The following is a 21,468-nucleotide window of genomic DNA, read 5'->3' as shown; positions in this document are numbered from 1 at the left end:
CTCTGAAAACTTGTGCATCTGCAACTACATGATAATGTTAAGAAAGACTTGTAGTTCAGTGTTACCAGAGCACTAAAATAAAGTAATGTTACGCTAGCCAGCTGACTCATTCAGCAAAGATAACACAGTGAATGATGATCGTCAGTGTAGGAAATGATAACTATATTTACAGTACGCATGACAGTTCGTTTCGGAGAGCGGAACTGAGAACCACAGCAGGATATGTTCACTATAAAATGCGTGGAAGACGAGCTCAAGAAATGACAACTGAGCAAGACACGTTAAGATTCTCACAGATGAAGCTACGAATGGCACTATGATTTTTGCACTTTGAGACTAATGGACATCTTTAGCAATAATAATTTTTGATTCTTTTGAAAATGACTCATAATTTGTCAAATAATTTCACCGTTGTCAGTAAAGGATGGACTGCGGTGCTTTTACTTTGCGCCGTTAATTTCACCATTACTTTGTTTTATATTATCTTACACTCTGAGGAGAGGGTAACTTTTTTGCCCAACCCAAAGATGTCAAGAGCGAGGGGAGACGCTTTGGGTGTCATTTTCAATATAACGCTAGCAACAGTGAACGGAACTGAAAGCCCTGAAATTAGAAACGATGAGCTTCAGACGTGTCTCGAAACATCCCCTCTTCTGAGTAAGTCTTCCACCAGAACCTCATGACACATTTTATTGAACACAGTCCTTCGACTTTGGAGCCTATGCTGTGAACAACAAGTGTAGAAAACTGGGGTCAGGATGTTATTCCTGTTGTTTTTCTTATATCTCTGATCATAGAAATTAAATCTACGTTAAAAATGTAGGCTAGGTTAAGATATGGTGTTAAATATGTGACTGAAAAGTATTCTATTAAAAGTTTGAATGAATGCATCCAACGTGGATAAACTGTCAAATGTAGGCTATAAGACATTGACTATTGCCTAGGTTATGTTACATGTTACTTAGTGATTTTTATAGTATAATGAAATCGAAAAGGAGTGGAACTCCAGGCGACATGGCAATGAAAGTTATTTATTTGTTTTTACAATCCATGAAGGGAAGGAACTGTCCAAGCGCTGACATTGCACTTTGAAAGAATGGTTTGTTTTTGTACAAGTAAGCTTCAGAGATTTGAAACAAAAGAGCATGAACAGACATGATGACAACATACGTTGACAGGAATGACATTAGACCATACCTTGAGTTGGTCATGTGATTTTTAACTCTCTCTTTCTTTCTCTCTCTCTCTCTCTCTCTGTCAGTGGGCCCTTTTCAGGTCCAGTTCAGTAACGTGACTCTGGAAATGGTGCGACAGGAGAATCCTGAGCTTCAGGAAGGGGGCCGCTGGAAGCCTTCAGACTGTATTGGCCTGCAGAAAGTGGCCATAATCATTCCCTTCAGACACAGAGAAGAACACTTGAAGTATTGGCTCTTCTACCTCCACCCCCTTCTTCAGAGGCAGCAGCTAGACTATGGCGTCTATGTCATCGAACAGGTGAAATTTTACTTTGGTGTAAAAAAGTGAGCTCTCATCCAGTATCAAACAGACATCAAAGAAAGGAAATGGAGTAGATGTGTCTTAAGGACTAGACCCCTATTTCACTGGTTTGTAACACCCACCAACGTAATAACTTCCCACCAACGTAATAACCCTGCCAACGTAATAAAAAAGTGTGCATTTTAGACGTAATAGCCCGGCCAACGTAATAATTTCCTGCCAACGTAATAATTCTTGCCTCATGCCAACCTTATTTTCACCGATATTGTTATTATCAAGTCTTACTGTAGGGACAGGTAGCAGGCGTTGAAAGACTGTAAAACGCTGCAGTCCCACCCGGAAAAGACATTTGCACAAAGACGCTACTCACACACACAAACACACACATACACACGAATGTGACAATGTGACACATATGAAAGTGACAATGATAGTTTATGTTTCTCATAGTGGTCTATTAGTCTATCAGTGATCTATCAGTACATAGCAGGGACATGTTTTATAAGTGTGTTCACAGTTATAGTCTACACTTTTGACACAAGAAGAAACACAATGAAAGATTTAGTCTGCATTTAATTGCAACTGTTATTCACACAAACAAATCCAGCAAAAGGACTTTCTTGATAAACACACAAATTTACGTTGGCAGGAGGCAAGAATTATTACATTGGCAGGAAATTATTACGTTGGCCGGGCTATTACGTCTGAAATGCACACTTTTTTATTACGTTGGCAGGGTTATTACGTTGGTGGGAAGTTATTACGTTGGTGGGTGTTACACTGGTTTTGTAGCAGTTGGTGGTATTAAGTGCTAAACATCAAGTGAGCTCAGCAAATCACTACTCTTCCATCATCTAGGCTCAAGGGTTGATAGGGAGGGATGGCAATGAGGCCCTCTCTCTCTCATCCTCTCTCTTATTCTCTCTCATTCTCTCTCATCCTCTCTCTTATTCTCTCTCATTGTCTCTCATTGTCTCTCATTCTCTCTGATTCCTTAGAATCCTCTCTCATTCTCTCTCATCCTCTCCCGTTCTCTCTCTTTTTTTCTCATTCTCTCTAAACAGTGAGTTTGCCACAGCTGATCTCCTGTGTGAGGCGGGCAATGGAGACATGCTCTCAGTGCCGCCGCTCCCATAACGCGCACTCCGCGGTGTGCGAAGGGCACCACGTGCTGCGCGTAGGGCACCACGTCCTAAGGGGGCACCAAAAAATAGGCAACTGAAAAATCATCTTAGTTATAAAAATTATTATGCCGATATTATTTCAGTATAGAAGTATAAGGCACCTTTTAGGCATGTATATCACAAAACAGGCAGAAAAAGAGATATATTTAATTGCTCAAAAAAAGTAACGATGGTGCCCCCCCGAAATAGCTGACGTTATGGATAATGTTAGCACACTCAAATATGTTATAACTTAGGTGCAAGTAGGGTTGCCAAACGTCCCGAATTGTCTGTGTCATCCCGAATTATGCGTGATTTTGTTTTGTCTCGTCAGGGACAGCTCCAGTCCCGTATTCCAATCACAGCTTTTTTTGTTTTGTCTGTGAAAAAAGAAAAATATGACAGTTTAGTGTAATCTGTGACCTGGAGACAAGCGCCTCTCAACTTCAGTTGACTCCACTAGCATTTGTGATGCCAACAAAAATAATAATAATAGTAATTGGTCACGCCAACACGAACAGGTGAAACTTGTTGCAAGAGATCATCATGCCTCGACTGAAGGACAGACTGCCCCACATCAAATAGAGAATCTTAAATCACAATTTAATTGGAAGCTTGCACATTAACTACTGGTTGTTTTCATATTTCATATCAGCATTCTTTACACATGATGAACTGGTGTTAATATGTGTGAATATGAATTCATGAATGTGAACAACATAAAGGAGTTTTGCTTAGGGCACCAAAATGGCTAGCAGCGGCACTGCATGCTCTATCTTGTCTGTTGAATGGCAGTAACTTATTATTAGGGTTCAACTTGACTTGTTCAACAAGTGCACTTAAAGACAGTTTGTTCCCTTGGCTCCTGGGAAGTTCAGAAAGGGAGAAGCCATAGAATGTTCATTGTGGACTTTGTGGTTTTGTAACTAATGTTGAGCCTAGTTTACATAGCCTGGATACCAGCCCGAACCCTGCCCACAAAGTTTTTGTGGTGGGAAGTTCGGTCTGGCGCTGCCCGATTGGGGAGACAATATCAGTTTTCAGCAAAACAATCTCACCAATGAAATTGTCGGGGTGGGCTTTATACGAAGATGGACAGATGATCAACCAACGCTTGAGTTGAATTGCCGGTAGATTTGAAATAGTACCAAGATGGCGGCGTCTTGGGAGCCTGTTAGTTGGAAACATTTTATGTGAATTAAGCTATCTACACAACTTTTTTAATGTCTACATTGACTCGGTTAGTTGTGTATGTGCATCACGAATGTTGCAGAGTATTGTTTGTCTTAACTAAAGCTCTCTAGACCATTATTGTAAGGTTATTACTAACGCTTATACCAAAAATCCATTGAAACACATAGTAGCTAGCTTGCCTCACTGCTAATAAGTATAACGTGAGCAAGCATATCTCACAGATATTGACGGCGCATTCATTTTGAAAAGGGGACAGAGAAACGCGATTAAGGCATTTGTCGATTGAAAAGATGTTTTTGCCGTCCTTCCTATGGGATCAGGTAAAAGTTTAATGTATCAGATGGTCATACTACGTTGCTCTGATTGGTTCTAGGTATCTAATTGAGCGAAGAGGCATTTTCTTTCCTGGTTCGTTGAAACACGCCCCATAATCACAGCTCAATGGAGCAGGATCAGACTCATATTCTGACTAGAATTATGAGTATGACATCGTCAGGCTATAGTTTACACGGAGTCGAGTTTGTTTGCGTTTGAGTAGATTTGAATACAGATAGCCCTATCATTTAGACGAACACTCTCTATCCGCACACAGTATCTGCAACGATTCGAATCAGGGGTAGAAAGTGAGTAGATTTGAATCGGTACGGGGGCTGGTGTTCGTGTGCATGGATTCACGCAACCTGATGATGTCATTGTCCCACGTGATCATATGGCGATCTCCAACCAATATATATAACACTTGTTGTCTCTCTACATCTCATTCATGGTGTGTCTCGAACTCACTCTCATTAATCCAGCCTACTGATTTTTGTTTAGCCTCCTATCTTGATCTTATTCTTTTTATTCAGACGTTACATAACTTTCATGACCACAAATAGGCCAGCGATTTAATTAGCTTTTTTGTTCATAAATTAATGTAGAATGGTCGGAGCAAAGCCTCATGGGAAATGGGATGAGAGACATGTCATGTTGCACTGTTCCAAACTCTTTATTATCAATAGAAAATATAAATAATTTTCGCATAACCTATAGTCTGCTCTGACCACTGATTTTATTAACCACCATAATGTATCACTGTGCAGATTAAATGTATGCTATGCGGTTAGGCTACACGTTGCTAATTGGAGCTTGATTTATGTCTTGTTTTATAGTCTTGTCCGTGTGGTCCTGTCTTCTTCTACGTTTTTTCATGTTTTTTCAGTTGTCTGTAGCAGCGCTAAAGCGCCACCAACAGGCGTGGGGTATGTACTACAGTCGGTTCATCCTAAACGGCTGGGGTTCGTCCTTACGCAAATCTCTCGTTACCAGGCTCCATCCTTACGCAATTACAGTTTTTCACTATTGTTAAGAAGTAAAAAGCGAAAATTCGACACAATCTGCACAATCTTCACATCATGTATCAATCGCTCGCCCCAAGTGGGAAATACTTAAGACTCCCTTATCTGCATTAGACTCTGATTTTCCTTGTCAATTACACATCACGTTGTTGTCAAAACACTGTACACAAAGTTCTGTTGTTGCACACATTTCTCAAGTAAAATCTCAAAGCATCAACCTGCAAGACACAAATAGTCAAATCTCTAAACTTTCAGGGGGTTTTTGACCAATTTGCAGTGAGGACTGCACCATAAAAGTGTCTTGAGCCTCTGTTTTGTTTGGTAAACTATTGAAAACTTTGAAAAGATCGACAACCAGAGAAGGAGAGGGGTAAGAGTGAGAGGAGGAGGAAGAGGAGGACAAGAAGGAGGAGGAGTAGGAGGTTGAGGAGTAGGAGGACAGAGAGAAGGAAGAGGAGGACAAGGAGGAGGAAGAGAATGAGGACAAGGTGAAGAAGGAGGAGGAGGAGGAGAAAGAAGAAGGAGAAGAATGGTCATCTCTAATGAGATTTGGGCCGCTGTTGTAGACCATGTTTTCATGGTTTTTCATTAGAACCTTCAGGATGGAGAACAAGTACAAAATCTGTTTGCCTTGTGTACTGTAATACTGCATATCAATAGAATATAGTGTGCTCACAGTATTTGTATTTTGCAGGACTGAAAGAGAACCACACTGTGGAGGAAGAAAACACACTTTCAATATTTTTTGAAAGCAAAGTAGCATTTTCCAGGAGAAATAAAGGGTTTTGCATTTTTTGTTAGTTGTTTTGGGATTTGTGTTTAGAGTTTTGAGAAAACGAGGCATGCTTTCAAAAAATGTGTGTAAGCAATTGAGAAAAACTGTAAGCATTTTGTATACAATATTACAGTTTTTCTCAATCGCTTTGGCGAATTTTTCCATTCACTGTTTACTTTTTCAAAACAGCTCACACACAGCCCTTAACTGAAGCTGAAATGACCAAAACACTATATGATGGTTGCAGAATGACACTACATTCTCAAAAACTTATCACACACCCATCAAAACCAAACAATTCCTTCAAAACCTACAATTTGTGCTCAATTGAAAATATATGTTTTCTCATTTATTTAACAATGGATAGCAAAACTCAAAATACAGCTTTCAATATCAACCTATGAAAGCATCACTTCAACTTTTGTGCAACACCCTCCCAGTATTGACTATTTTACCACTGACAACGTACTACAATTTGGGAAGGAATACTGTCAGAAAGTATTCGAAACCTGAACATTTGTATACAGTAAAATTTTGTATTTCTGTTTTTGTATTGCTAAACACTATACTATCATGATGATACGTATATATGATTACGTAACATTTGTTCTACTGTGCACAAAATGGCAAAGATTCTGACACAACATTTTTACAGTATTGCAGTCCTTTTTCCACATTACATGTATATTCTGTACGTCAAAATGAGGTCAACTCTGTTCTGCAGTGAACAATCTCCCCCTGCCACCAGTTTGGGCCAGTGTGTTGATTCTGTAAAAAAAGTGCAATAGGCTGTAAATACTGTAAATTTACGTAAAGTAATCAGAATTCGACCGTATATGTTGTAAATAACTTTAGTGAAACTACAGTATACATTGTATTGTGACAACATACTTTACAAAAGTATAGAAATTGTTGTTGCCAAAAGTGCAAATACAGTGAAACACAATACATTATATTGACTGTGAAGGCCAGCAAAGTGTCATTGTCATTGCTGAACGTACAAACAATTGATGCCACAGTATGACAGCTCAGGTTTGAAAGAACCCTTTGGCCAGCCTCTCTCATGGTGGTCATGATTCACTATAGATCAATGACTCTTGCCCTAATTTCATTTGAGCATCTTACACGAATGCCACATCCCCTGACAGGGGCCCCTCTACCTCTACCACAACCTCTTCCTTGTCCTCATCCTGGTGGCCTATTCGATACATGCTTACTGTAGTATCAACTTCGATCTATTGACCCTTTTTTAGAGGTTGAGAACTGCTTGATTAGTTTTGCACAGAGAGTTCACACAGGTGCTGACGATATTTAGAATATAGAGAGCAGTGCCAGTAGGCTGCTACTAAGTGTCTGCAATGTGTTGACATGGTTATTCAATTAGGTTTTGTGTCTTTCTCTGAAAAGTGTGTAAACTGTTTTGAAAAGTGTGTTAAAACTCAAAGAAATTTGTGTGAAAGCAATGAGAAATGGTTAACCCATTCGCCAGAGAAGACTCTTGCTGTGCAAAGAAGATGTGAGCATTAGATAAAGTTGACCCATGATTCGCTAAATGCCTGAAAACAATTGGGAAAGACTGTATGTCAATACAATCTAGTGTTTGGTGGAACAGGAGACTGAAATTGTAAATATGGTTTGTGAGAACAACGGTATTGCTGTTTTATGTTTGACTATGAAAAATGTTGGCCTACACTGATACATTTTACAAAAGGAGAAATGGCTCAATGAGTCATTGTCATTCATATGGTGTGATTCGATGATTGTGTTTTCAATTTTGCACTTCTGTGTGCTGTAAATGCTTGGTAGTGTGCAGCAAATGCTTAGTTGTGTGTACTAAATGAATGTATGTTTGTGTGTTTTGAAAATATGGCTGTGTGTACCAAATGAAAACACGAGTTCCATTTTGTAAACAGTTAAGATATTTGATAGCAGAGTCATCTTGCAAAGGGAGTGTCAGGTTTAGCATTTTGTGTGTGAGGTTTTCAGTTGTCTGTGGGCAGTTTTGAGAAAGCCGTTATTGTTTTGAAAAGGGGGTTTTAGCAATAGTGAAAAACTGTAAAAGATTCGATTTGTGTGAAAAATGAACCCGATTCAGTGAATCTAGGCTCCGTGTAAACTTGGCCTTATAATTATTTTGGTAAATAAATGTAAAGACAACAATCTTGCACAACTGACTCTGATGTTCCTTAGACACACAATGTTGGTCAAAGGTGTCCATTCTCAGCAGATTACAGTTTTTCCCAATCGTTTTCTGGCATTTAGCGAATCATGGGTCAACTTCATCTAATGCTCACATCTTCTTTGCACAGCAAGAGTCTTCTCTGGCAAATGGGTTTACCATTTCTCATTGCTTTCACGCAAATTTCTTTGAGTTTCAACACACTTTTCAAAACAGTTTAAACACTTCTCAGAGAAAGACACAAAACCTAATTGAATAACCATGTCAACACATTGAAGACACTTAGTAGCAGCCAATTGAAACTACCCTCTCAATTCTAAATATCGTCAGCACCTGTGTAAACTCTCTGTGCACAACATATGAAGTTGTTCTCAAACTATAAAAGAGGTCAATAGATTGAAGTTGAAAGCAACCATGGATCAATGAAGAGGACGAGGACGGGGACAAGGACAAGGACAAGGAAGAGGTCGAGGTCGTGGTCGAGGTAGAGGGGCCCCTGTGAGGGGACATGCTCCTAGAAGGTGCTCAAATGAAATTAGGGCAACCGTAATTGACCATGTTACAGTAATTGTGATGTGGATGAAAACATGTGGCCTGATCGTCAGGCCCGCCTAGACAATCCCTAAAAATGCAATATTTACAGGCTTTTCATTTGCTTCTTTTGTTTGATATTTGACTCATTTTGATTTCTTTCTTTGTGGAAAATTTTACTGTAAAAAATTACTGCTAAATCTTTTTTTGTCACAATCTTTTTGCCATTTTGTACACAGTAGAACAAATGTAAATCAATGGTGTTGTCAGGACCTTGTTTACAAAACTTTTTACAGTATTCAGCAATACAAAAATATAACTACAATATTTTTCTGTATACACATTTTCAGATTTCAAATACTTTCTGACAATATATTTCCTAAGTAAGAGTGCTCAGTACAAATCCCAAATTGTAGTACGTTGTCAGTGGTAAAATAGTCAATACTGTGAGGGTGTTGCACAAAAGTTGAAGTGATGGTTTTAGAGGTTGATATTGAAAGCTGTATTTTGAGTTTTGCTATCCATTGTTAAATAAATGAGAAAACATACATTTTCAATTGAGCCCAAATTGTATGTTTTGAAAGAAATGTTTGGTTTTGATGGGTGTGTGATACGTTTTTGAGAAGGTAGTGTCATTCTGCAAACATCATACAGTGTTTTGGTCATTTCAGCTTCTGCTACGGGCTGTGTGTGAGCTGTTTTGAAAACGTAAACAGTGAATGGAAAAATTCGCCAAAGCGATTGAGAAAAACTGTAATAGAGGCCAATGTCAGTGTCTCTGCTCCTGTAGATGCTCTTTGTCTTTTCTTGCTGATCAGTTTGCGTTCTCAGTATTCAAAATTAAAGCAACATTAAGCAACAGCTGTGAACTACTAGGTTGTTGTGTTAGTGCACCAGGCTCATACACTGAATCTCTACAGGGGAAACAAAAATGAGAAAAGTGAAGCAGGTTCTACTTACAGTTTTTCTCAGTTGTAAACACACAAAAAGCAAAAATTCGGCACAATTTGCACAACCTTCACTTCATGTATCAATCGTTGACCCAATTTGGCAATACTTCACACTCCCTTATCTGCATTAGACTCTGACTTTCCTTCTTCACACTTTGATGTCAATTACACATCACCTTATTGTCAAAACACTACACACAAAAATCCTAAAGCATCAACCTACCAAATGAGAACATGTGTTCCATTTTGTGGACAGTTACAGTTTTTCACTATTGTTAAGACCTAAAAAGCGAAAATTCGGCACAATCTGCACAACCTTCACGTCATGTATCAATCGCTCGGCCCAAGTGGGCAATATTCAAGACTCCCTTATCTGCTTTAGACTCTGATTTTCCATGTGAACACTCTAATGTCAATTACACATCACGTTGTTGTCAAAACACTGTACACAAAGTTGTAAAGGGTTTTGCATTATTTGTTAGTTGTTTTGGGATTTGTGTTCAGAGTTTTGAGAAACGAGGCATTTTGTGTGTAACAATTAATTGAGGCAAAAAATGTGTGTAAGCAATTGAGAAAAACGGGTTTTAGCAATAGTGAAAAACTGTATTGTTTTACAAATGAAAGATAAAGACAGAGAACTGAGTGCTGTATGATCTTGTGACTTTATTAATAGAATGATTTTTGGCGAGAGGAAAAGGTTGTCTTAGTGGTTCTCTAAAAACAGCTGTTGTAATATCATCTAACACATATCATCAGAGTTTAACCTGTTGCAGTGTCTATCACCAGGATGGAGAAACCAAGTTTAACAGAGCCAAGCTGTTGAATGTGGGGTTCGCTGAAGCTCTGAAAGAGTATGACTATGACTGCTTCGTCTTCAGCGATGTGGACATTATCCCCATGGATGACCGAAACATCTACAAGTGCTTCAGTCAACCCAGGCACATCGCTGTCGCTATGGACAAATTTGGTTTCAGGTAGATATTGCCTATTCAGTTGTAGTGAAAACAATTTTTTCTGTTTATCGCTCAAAAAGGGGACGTGTTGAAAGATATTAGCCATCTTACATTTTAAGTGTCATAAGAATGCAACATACCTTTCTTTGGCTCTTCATCATGGTAATTCTTATTGCCAGAGGTGGACTGATTTTCATCTGAGTCTTGAAAATCACTTAAACACAAATAATGTACAAATGCTACTTGAGAAACAAGTGGAAATGTGACCTAACCCCAAAATCTGCTCAGTCAGAAGAAAGTGCATATTGTCCTGAAGGAACGCGAATCAAATGAACATCCACAAACATGCAGTGGTAGCGACTATAGGTTAGACGTAGCATAGCAACAAACACAATATAGTAGTACTCTAATATTAGGGCACATACCAAATATAGTCTGATTCTGCATACCAAATATAGTCAGCAAAGTAACACATTATTCAGCCAATATATTTCGTTGTATGACATGACTCATCACATTCTTAAGAGCGTGTTTCATGTAGGTTTGTTCATGTGGCAAATGAACTGCCCTTAAAGGTTTGGAAAACTTTAGATAAAATGCTACTCTGAATTTTGCACTTTACTTCTTCATTTGCTCTGAAGGCTACCATATAATCAGTTCTTTGGAGGTGTTTCAGCTCTTAGCAAAGAGCAGTACTTGAAAATAAATGGCCTTCCCAACAATTACTGGGGCTGGGGTGGAGAGGACGATGACATTTTCATGAGGTGAGCAGAAAATAATGTAAATGTAGAACTCAATAAGGCCTCATTTGACATATTATTTTGATTGTTTTTCACAAAAGGGACCTTTTCCTCCACCATGGAATATGATACACATAAAACTACTACACACACATGTAAACTGTCCAATAACTCAATCTGCCTGTTCCTGTAGGCTGCGAATCAAGGGCCTGTCACTCTCCAGACCCAATGGAGTAACAGGGAGATGCAAAATGATCCGCCACGGCAGAGATAAACACAATGAGCCTAACCCCAAAAGGTACAACCCTAATCAACAGCTCTTCTCTACAGTACATGTTTCTCAGTTTGGATCACTTTATAACAAGCACCTCTTTTTGTGACAGGTTTTATAATATAAAACATACAAGACAAACAATGGAATTTGATGGCTTCAATTCTTTGAAGTACCAAGTAATTAAAATTGTTAAGGATCAGCTGTTTACTAAAATCATAGTGGACATTGGGAGTCAATGAGGAGAAAGTACAGAGCTACAAAAAAACCTCGACCCCCACATTTTCTCAGGGTCTTTATACAGCTGATGGAGAGTTGTTTCCATGGCTGCTATACATCGGAGCAGAATGGATCCTTGGGCCCTACATTTTTGTGGCCAGTTGGGTTTGGGAAGAGTATCAGGAGGATAGTCTTAACCTGACTCAAAAATGCTGAACAAGCCTTGAGAATGTAACTTGCACCTACTCAGATACTGTTGCAATTTGTGACATACTGTATGTACAGACTTAAATGTGATTATGAATATCTATGAAGTCTACTGTCTTTTTCTCTGATGTTGACATTGCAAATGAAACTGTAAAACTGTTGAAAAATAATACTTTTGAGATGCAGCAAAACCAAGTAAATTAAAAAGACAGAAGAAAATGTGATGCGTGTAATTATTATAAGAAAATTCAAGTTTATACACAAATACCTGTAAACCAAAACACCAAACAAAACTATTTTGGCAGAGACCTGATGTGGACCATATCAGGTTACAATATTGACCTGAGACCTTGAACCATGTCTCCAAAATATGGTGCATTATGAGCTCTTCATTCTCATTCACATTTCTAATAAGATGTTTATTCTTTCAACACAGAGAGATTTTCCATTTATCAAAGTTGTCAATAGAAAACCTTCAATGAAATAATGGTCTCTATAGAACAGAGTGTGATGCCCAAGTTCTACTTTTCATTGCAGTTGAATGCCCTTGTGCTCCATCTGGAGGCGTGTTAAGACATGTATAATGCTAGGGGGGGCACAGTACATTCTGAAGTAGTATAGGGGTGTATCATTAATGCCCAAGATGAGGAACAAAGACCCCCGGCACCCCCTCCGGTTTCCCTCTACGCTCAGACCTGCTGGGGGAAATACATGGCTAGATTATATGCCTATCAAACATGTCACCTTTTGAGACAATGAGACAAGTGAGTGCCTTCTTCTCATGAACAGATTAGCAGAAAGAGAACTAGAGAATTCTGAGCTCTTTATTATGAATTTGCTGACCACACAGCAGAAGCTATGTGACAACAGCAATGGCTGTATGATAAGAATGATAAAATGTTGTTTTATTTGCACTACCCTAATATTCTACCATTTATGACTTTACTAGCTGACTAAAATGAGGTATATCCTTTGCACTGCTACTGTTTGGGGCATATGTCGGCTCAGCCTATTTCATCCCATCTTGTGACTGTCAGAATTATCTACCCTGTTTGCCTTCCTCTGGGCACACGGGACTGAGAATCAGGAAAAGGAAGTTCTGTCAAACACGTCCTGAGACCCACAGCCACACTGGGCATTCAGGAAGCAGCACAGCAATGCTGTCATGCGCTTAGTGTGAACCAGAAGTGTTCCGTCAAGACCTGAACTGCTTTAACTTGCAACATTTGACAAAAAACAACAATAACTAAAGATGTTGACGAGTACAGGGTCCTAGAGGGATTTATGTAATATAAATAATATGAATTACATTAGACAACCTTTCTCCAATATTTATATATAATTCTTAATATTTTATGATTTTAATCATGAAGGCATTCATTTTGTACCGAACATTCTTACAGTTAGAGTACTTCCAACCATTCAATTACTGGTTTAAACCACTTTGATTTGTACTGCTGGCCAGGCTTTGGTGATCTGACCTTGCTTTTGTTATCTATTCACTGCTTGGTGTATCTCTACTGAATCCTACACATTACCCAGCCCTTCTCTTCTCTGTCTCTCTCTCTTCCAACATGGCCTCCTACTATATATCTCTACTTCTCTTCTCTGTCTCTCTCTCTCTCCCAACACATGGCCCCCTTCTATACGTATATCTCTCCTCTCACACTCATTTGCTCTTTTCTTCAATATCATATGTCACCTGAAAGAATTCTTCTTTTGGAACTGGTTGTGTCCTGTGTGATATTGGGTGACACATGCCATAAATGTAAGATTGATAGTGTCTTTTAGACATAAATGATAAGAGTCTGACGTAAAGAGCTGTGTTACAGTTTCATCCGGCTTCATGATAGTTTCTTATCAGAAAATACAAATATTTATAATCTCTATCTTTATGCTGACCTCGAGCTGTGTCAGACAGGAATGTACACTTGAGTTAACTACAACCAGACATTCTTCCTGGGATTCAATCTGCTGCCCATCGATGATTAAATAGCATGAATTTGAACAGAAACCGATGTGAACGGCTGCTTATATGTTAGGTAAGTGTAAATAGGTGTAAGCAATGACAGGCATTAAAACATTTGCTGCATCTGTGCATACAGTGGGGAAAATAAGTATTTGAACCCCTGGCGATTTCACAAGTTTGGCCACTTGCAAAGAAATTTGTGATCTATAATTGTAATGGTAGGTGTATATTAACAGTGAGAAACAGAATATCAACAAAAATATCCAGAAAAATGCATTTTATAACATATATGACTTTATTTGCATTTTATGCAAAAAATAAGTATTTGAACCCTTAGCAAAACTGACTGACAAAAATGACTTAGTACTTGGTGGAATAACCCTTTTTGGCAAGCCCAGACGTCAGACGTTTCTTGTAGTTGGTCACCAGGTTTACACACATCTCAGGAGGGATTTTGGTCCACTCCTCTTTGCAGATCCTCTCCGAATCTTTAAGGTTGCGTTTTCAATGGGAGTGAATGAGGGAATGAGGTTCAAGCCCAATATTCCACGTTACATGGCCCTATCCATAGTCCCCTTGATGCGGTGGAGTCGTTCTGTACCCTTGGCAGAGAAACAGCCCCAAAGCATTATGTTTCCACCTCCATGCTTGGTGGGTATGATGTACTCTTGGGGTCATATTCAGCATTCCCCCCCCCTGTCCAACACGGCAAGTCGAGTATCATCTGACCACATTCTGTCTCCCAATCCTCCTTAGAATCATTCAAGTGTGCAATGGCAAACTTCAGATGGCCCTGTACATGCGCTTCCTTGAGCAGGGGGACCTTGCGAGTGCTGCAGTACTTCAAAAAATTACGCCGTGGTGTGTTGCCAATGGTTTTCTTGGTGACTGTGGTCCCAGCTGCCTTAAGATCATTCACAAGCTCCCCCTGTGTAGTTCTGGGGTTATTCTGCACCTTTCGAATGATCACTGATACCGCACGAGGGGATATCTTGCATGGAGCCCCAGACCTTGAGCGATTAACATTTGTTTGGTGTTGCTTCCATTTACGAATAATCGCACCAATAGTTGTCTGCTTCTCACCAAGCTGCTTGCCAATGGTTTTGTTGCCCATTCCAGCCTTGTGCAGGTGTACAATCTTATCTCTGACGTCCTCGGACAACTCTTTGGTCTTGCCCATGGTGGTGAGATTGAAGGTGTGAAGTATGATTCTTTGGACAGGTTTCTTTTATAAACGTCACCAGTTGAGATCAGGTGTACCTTGTTAGACCTAATGAGGACTAATCTGTGTGCTTCTTGGGCACATAACTGGTCATTGTGAGCCAGAATTCTTGCTGTTTGCTTGGGGGTTCAAATACTTGTTTTTTGCATCAAATGCAAATAAAGTCATAAATGTTATAAAATGCAGTTTTCTGATTTTTTTTGTTGATATTCTGTTTCTCACTGTTAAAATACACCTACCAATACAATTCTAGATCACACATTTCTTTGCAAGTGGCCAAACTTGCAAAATCGGTAGGGGTTCAAATACTTATTTTCCCCACTGTATATCTACATTTATAACACGGGTAGATGGAATTATAACACGGGTAGATGGAATCCACCATTCTGAGAGTTAGTTCCGGGGTGTGCTATATTCTACGGTATAGTAACTGTACGACCTGTTTTCATCTACCTGAGCGTTCCATATCAGTACGCACTCAAAAGGAAATATCTATCCAAGATGGCGGCGTGTTGTGGCTAATGTAGTGGGGAGTGTTTCATGTGAATTAAGCTATCTACACGACTTTTTATATGTCTAAATTGACTCGGTTAGTTGTTTCTGTGCTACGCGAATGTTGCAGAGTATTGAAAGTCTTTACTGAAAGTCTCAAATATTATTTGTAGTTGACTTGTAGCGCTTAGACCAAAAACCCATTTGAAACACGCGTAGCTTTTGTGCTAGGTCTAACAGACGTTAAATTCCCAATGCTATTTGTCTGTCGCATAGCAACAGCCACACAAAGGGGGACTATTTTCTCTTGGCTACTGAAATGCGATACACAACGTTTGGTGTCTAAAACTTGTTTTGTCCTTAAAGGCAGCTTACTGTTTACTTTAATTGCACTTAATATTTTGGAGTCGCTGGCAACCGTGTTATAAAAGCAATAAGGTACTCGAGTCAGTACGGTATCGTCAATAATGTACTTGTTCGAGGGTTTGCCGGCCCTCCGCTGCGCGTCGGGCCTAACAACTCCCTCGAACAAGTACATTATTGACGATACCGTACTGCCTCTCGAACCTTATTGCTTAAGTACGTATAGATTATTATGTGCATGTATTGGTGTGTCTGCATCCCTGCACAGTATAAAAATGCATTTGATTCTAATCAGCTGAATATGATGAATATTGACTGCTGTTTAAATGAATCTGCAATGTCTCTGACCATCTTCAAGGTTACATAACATTTCCTCAGTGATCAATTTCTTGAAAAGCTTGAAAAGGTCTAATAATGCAGTCAGCAAGACAAAATATGTAATACAATGTCACCAAGATGTCCAGATCATTTATTTATGGCCCTTGTTCTACTTTTGCAAAACTCAGTTTTATTTATTTATTGTTGATTTCAAATTCACATTTATGTTTCCATCGTCACCAGGGTGAGGTCAGCAATCCCCTTCCTTGGAAATTAAAATGTCCGCTTTAGACATCCTGAAAAGGAAAAATGGAAGGAAGCAGGTACAGATAAAAGTAAGCATAAATAAGGTGTCCAGGACATCTTATGATAAAGACAACAACAACAAAAAAAAACACACAATCAAACTTAAATCAAATACATATTTACCACATAGCCATAAACTCTGGGGGAGGGGAAAGTGTTGCTAGATAGAATGCATTCCACTGGATTTTAAAGATTTTAGAATTGATAGTAAAACTGCCACTGTAATGGAACTGAAATTAAGTTTTTTTGTCTTTGTGGGCAATGCCAAGGCCTCAAACTGAATGACAATGAACAGGGTGAGTGAAATGATGATGAAGTGGCTTTATACTCACTGCCTTTGCACGCAGAGGGCACACTCGTTGGCATAGGTTTGCCCGTCTGTGCCACACACTGGTGCCAGATTGAGTGGACATGCCAGAATCTCAGCCATATCTCCACAGGTTGGCTGTTTGCAACCAAACAATGTTGTGTCAGGCGTGGCATTTTCAAAGAAACTGATTGATAAAATGTATTTCAATAAATTATTCTCTATTGTTTCTATTTCTACAATTTATTCAACATGATTCAGCAAAATATTACCATTCTGGGGTCTACTGTCTTCTTTTCTGCACCTGTGCAAAACAGCTAGTCAGAGAACTTGTCACAGCATACATTTCCAAAGTATATAAAAAAATAAACATTCTTCAGTTATTGTAATTTATATGTGCTTTTAGAATTACATGTGAGGGTTGTTTTTTCTCACTCAATCTAAAGAGATAACAATCTAATAATATAATTAATTTAAAGCACATTATGTTGGGTATTAGTTAAGGGATAATTTACAGTCCACTAGACTCTCTTAGATAATTTAGATCCTGACAAGATGATCAAGACTTTATCAGTCCTGTTTCTCATTCCAAACACCAGAAACAGGACAAGTGAATTGATCAGGTCTGAAAAAGAAATGCAAGGCCTCCGCACAATAGTCCACTTAATTCAGCAGAATATTCGGCAACAAACTTTTCTCATTTGGTATTTGCAAGACCTCTTGGCTGTTGGGCAGTTACTGTAGCACAGTAGTTTTAGACAAAACTCTGTAATGCTTCTTCAAATGTAATATGTAATTTCTCAGGTTACCCTATATATAATAACATATTCCCTAGATATAATTTCAAGCATACATTGCTCCATTTATCCCTGGACAAACATACCCCCACGGCAGAGCCTTAAACATAAATCCAAGTACATTTAAGTCAGTAAAAGTAAATTAGAAAATATAAGATATAAGGCTACTCAACAACTAAAGCAGTAAAAGTCACAAACAGCACTGTACCTGTAGTGAATACAAAGAGTGATAACAACAACAGCAGTTTAAACGCCATTTTCTCCCTCAGGTAAGCACTGAATTGCTTGCCTACTCCACACCAAGTGTTAATATGGTTCCACAGCTGGGAATTTACACACCTGACGCACGGAACTGAAATGTTGTTTTACAACACACTAAGTTCATTAATGTATAACCAGCACTCATGGGACCAACCTTCTGTTAGGTTTATGAAGTCGGAGCCAACAGATGTTGTAGTCTTTCGGGCTGGTTAGCCTTTATTTGGACAAGACAGTAGAGAGAGTAAAGGAAATGAGTGGGTGAGAGATGGAATGTCCTCGGGTTGAGCTCGGAACCTGGGTCCCTGTGTGCTTAGAGGCCCTATGTGGTAAGGGACACCACCTGCAACACGGCTCCCCCCATTCACCACAACCTTCTCATTGCTTTTGTTACAGACTTCAGTTTGGGATGTAATAGAGGATAATTTCCAAAGACTGCCACTTTAAAATAATGTGTACCACTGCTTTGAAGCTGACCTTTGGACAACTTTAATTAAACACGATTATCATATTCTCCCTGTGGTGTTTGGACTTTCCTTTTTCATACCTCATTACAAGCGTACCTGTGTCCTGACACACAGGGCTATACTGGAGCCTACAGTTGTGGTGTGAGAAGCACTGGCTCTCTGGCTGGTTATTTGTGGAGTCAGAGGGCAGGGAGGCTTGGTGACAGCAGCTGGGAGGACAGCTGCAGTCGTGTCTGTGTCTCTCTTTGACCTATTTTTCACTTAGAGTCCCCCCACAGGCTCAGGCACAGACACAGATAGTCCTTCAAGACTTTACAGTTAATACTGACGAAATCAAAATAAGATATTTTCTTTTCAGCGAGTCAACTTGGTAAATCAATTTTCAGTACCTGTGCTATACTTCATTATTTTACAGATTACGTAAAGAGAGGATACATTTGACTTTCCTTCCATGAGTCAAAGACAGAATGAGTAGACTTTTAAGATGAAAACTACAAACTTTTACCTTGTCATTGTTGGCATAGTCATTGCAAGTATCTTATCTTACATCTAAGCACAGCTAAACTGTACCCTCGGCTTAACCCATTAACTGCCTCTTGAGTCATTTGATTAAACAGTTAAAAGCAGTAAAATGTTGCATAAAGCCAATCTCCATCTGAAATGAATGAACTATTCCTCAATCATGATTCAATGCAGAACTTACGAGCAACTGACCTCTGCTTTATGTAGTGCACTCTGGTCGCAAATGGTTAGGCTAGCTATTTGTTTGGTGCATTGGATCTGATCTGTCTTGGACACCACAAACGGTTCACCTCAAGGCACACAACTGAGTGTGTCAACAACTCAAGCATGCATGCAAGCATACAGATGTTTGTTACAGGCCTCATCTCATATTGCTGCTGTCTTACTGAAGATACTAGCCTGGATACCAGCCTGAACTCCCCCACTCCCCCACTCGCCCACAACATTTTTGGTCTGGGAGATTCAGTCTGGACTTGAGCTAGTTGGGAGAGATTCAAGGCCTCGGAAAAGTGATCTGACCAATCAAATTGTAAGGGCGGGCTTTATACGTTGATGAACAGATGACCAACCAACGCTTGAGTTGATTAGATAGCTAGACTATACATCGAACAAAGATGGCGCCGTCTCGGGAGCTTAGTGGGACATATTTTATATGATTTAAGCTATCTACACGACTTTTTTATGTCTACATTAACTCGGTTTGTTGTGCAACACGAATGTTGGCGAGGATTGTAGGTCTTAACTGAAGCGCTCTAGACCATTATTGATAGGTTATTGCTAACGCGTAGACAAAAACTCTATTGAAACAAATGGTAGCTAGCTATAGCCTTGCTGCTAATAAGTACGTGAGCAGGCATATCTCACAGATATTGACTGCGCATTCATTTTGAAAGAGGAACAGAGAAACGCAATCAAGGCATTGGCGATCGAAAATATGTTTTTGCCGTCCTTCTTACGGGATCCGGTAAAAGTTTTAATGTATCAGATGGTCATACTATGTTGCTATGATTAGTTGTAGGTATCCAATTGAGCAAAGAGGCATTTTTTTCCCTGGTTCGTTGAAACACGCCCCCTAATCACAGCCCAATGGCTCAGCATCAGACTCATATTCTGACTAGAATTATGAATATGACATCGTCAGGCTATGAAGATACTGAACCTCCATGAATGAATCATATGATAAATAAAACTGCAAATTACAAATAATGAACATAATACTGACACCTCTTTTTAATGTTTTCAATGAAAAGGGGGAACATCAATGAAGAGAAAAGCCACAAATGTATAATATTTATATTTGGCAAGAAAGATTTGAATACACCAGTGAGTTCATGGACTATGAAACAATGTGAGTCATTCTCTTTTTTTTAAAACACATTCTACTTTGAAACGGGGATCAATTTTCTCTCTGAATTCTACATTTTACTTTATGGCCTCATTCAGGTATAAGTTCATATTTCAATGGGGCTAGTCACTATAAGGTCATCTGAGATTCGTTTTTTTTTTTCAAGTTTTATCAGGGTACAACGATAGTGTAGTATCCTCTTGTTACATGGTATAATGTAAAGGCAGTTATGTACACAACAAATGCACCATTGGTGAGTGTCTAAAGCACATTTCAGTCATAACGAAAATAAAATGTATAAAAACATTTACAAATTTGAATAGTAATGCACTCGGATGACAGAAATTACACATTGCAATCCCTTTAATTAGCACCATATCTATGGCATGTTTTCATGGGAACACTGACATGTGCTTTAAAACACAACAGTGCATCAATAATTAATTAATATAAAAATACATACATTTATCACATCCAGTATTGTCAACTGCCAAATCTTACCCATCTATTCAACTGCATGCTATCGCATCTTACACACACATACACAAACAAACAAACATAAAAGAGAAGAATTGCTAACAGACTTACAGAAAAATCAATGTCTCAAGTAGAGCAAACTTGCATTCTCTACAGAATATTACTGTCTACTACTGTAAACTACTCCTAACTACAGTAGGCCATTCTGTTCTTTGCACGGGTTAAAGTTCGGCAGATTGGCTGCCTCATTGACACCTGACCCCTACATCTATGTCAGGAATAAGAAAACCAAACCTGCCAGCTCCTTGCACAGGACCAGATTAAGTGGGGAAAAGAATCAAACGGAAGATTCTCTACTATCTACAACACAAGCTTGGGTATTATTACAGTGCTTTGGTGGTTGTAGTGAAGGTGGGGAGATCATGGGACATGATAGGGTGACAGAAGTGGGAGCACACCCAATCAGAAGAGCCAGTGGGTGTGCCCATCTCCACATTATCTAAATGAATTCCCACTCGGCTGCCTTGACCGGGGCATGGACCCATCAGTAGATCCAGATATTGATGATCAGGGGCTCTGACAAACATTTTTCGAACATTACCCTTCCAA

At 39.2% G+C, this 21,468-nt stretch overlaps 3 protein-coding genes across 3 annotated transcripts in view; 1 reads left to right on the top strand and 2 right to left on the bottom strand.

Moving 5' to 3' along the window:
* Positions 1–380: 380 nt before the first annotated feature.
* b4galt1 (UDP-Gal:betaGlcNAc beta 1,4- galactosyltransferase, polypeptide 1) lies at positions 381–11,832 on the top strand (the record flags this gene model as incomplete). The annotated part of the gene is made up of 6 exons (XM_080837783.1): positions 381–657; positions 1,262–1,494; positions 10,413–10,600; positions 11,221–11,343; positions 11,513–11,617; positions 11,703–11,832. 6 exons carry the CDS (start codon positions 381–383, stop codon positions 11,830–11,832), a joined length of 1,056 nt encoding a protein of 351 aa, XP_080693909.1.
* A 4,798-nt stretch (positions 11,833–16,630) lies between these two features.
* spink4 (serine peptidase inhibitor, Kazal type 4) lies at positions 16,631–18,047 on the bottom strand (the record flags this gene model as incomplete). The annotated part of the gene is made up of 4 exons (XM_080837243.1): positions 16,631–16,676; positions 17,019–17,131; positions 17,266–17,297; positions 17,999–18,047. The coding sequence occupies 4 exons, from the start codon at positions 18,045–18,047 to the stop codon at positions 16,631–16,633; spliced, it is 240 nt and encodes a 79-aa protein (XP_080693369.1).
* A 2,267-nt stretch (positions 18,048–20,314) lies between these two features.
* Positions 20,315–21,468, bottom strand: part of frem3 (Fras1 related extracellular matrix 3) — a 33,939-nt gene continuing 32,785 nt past the window's right edge. Inside the window, exon 24 of the mRNA XM_080837220.1 lies at positions 20,315–21,468. This exon is cut by the window's right edge and continues 859 nt beyond it. The gene's annotated coding sequence lies outside the window, so the exon portion shown is untranslated.

The sequence above is a fragment of the Sprattus sprattus genome, assembly GCF_963457725.1.
Source record: "Sprattus sprattus genome assembly, chromosome: 4".
NCBI classification, from domain to species: Eukaryota; Metazoa; Chordata; class Actinopteri; order Clupeiformes; family Clupeidae; genus Sprattus; species Sprattus sprattus.
Note: the sequence above shows the minus strand (reverse complement) of the source record. Positions and strands in the feature narration are given on the sequence as shown.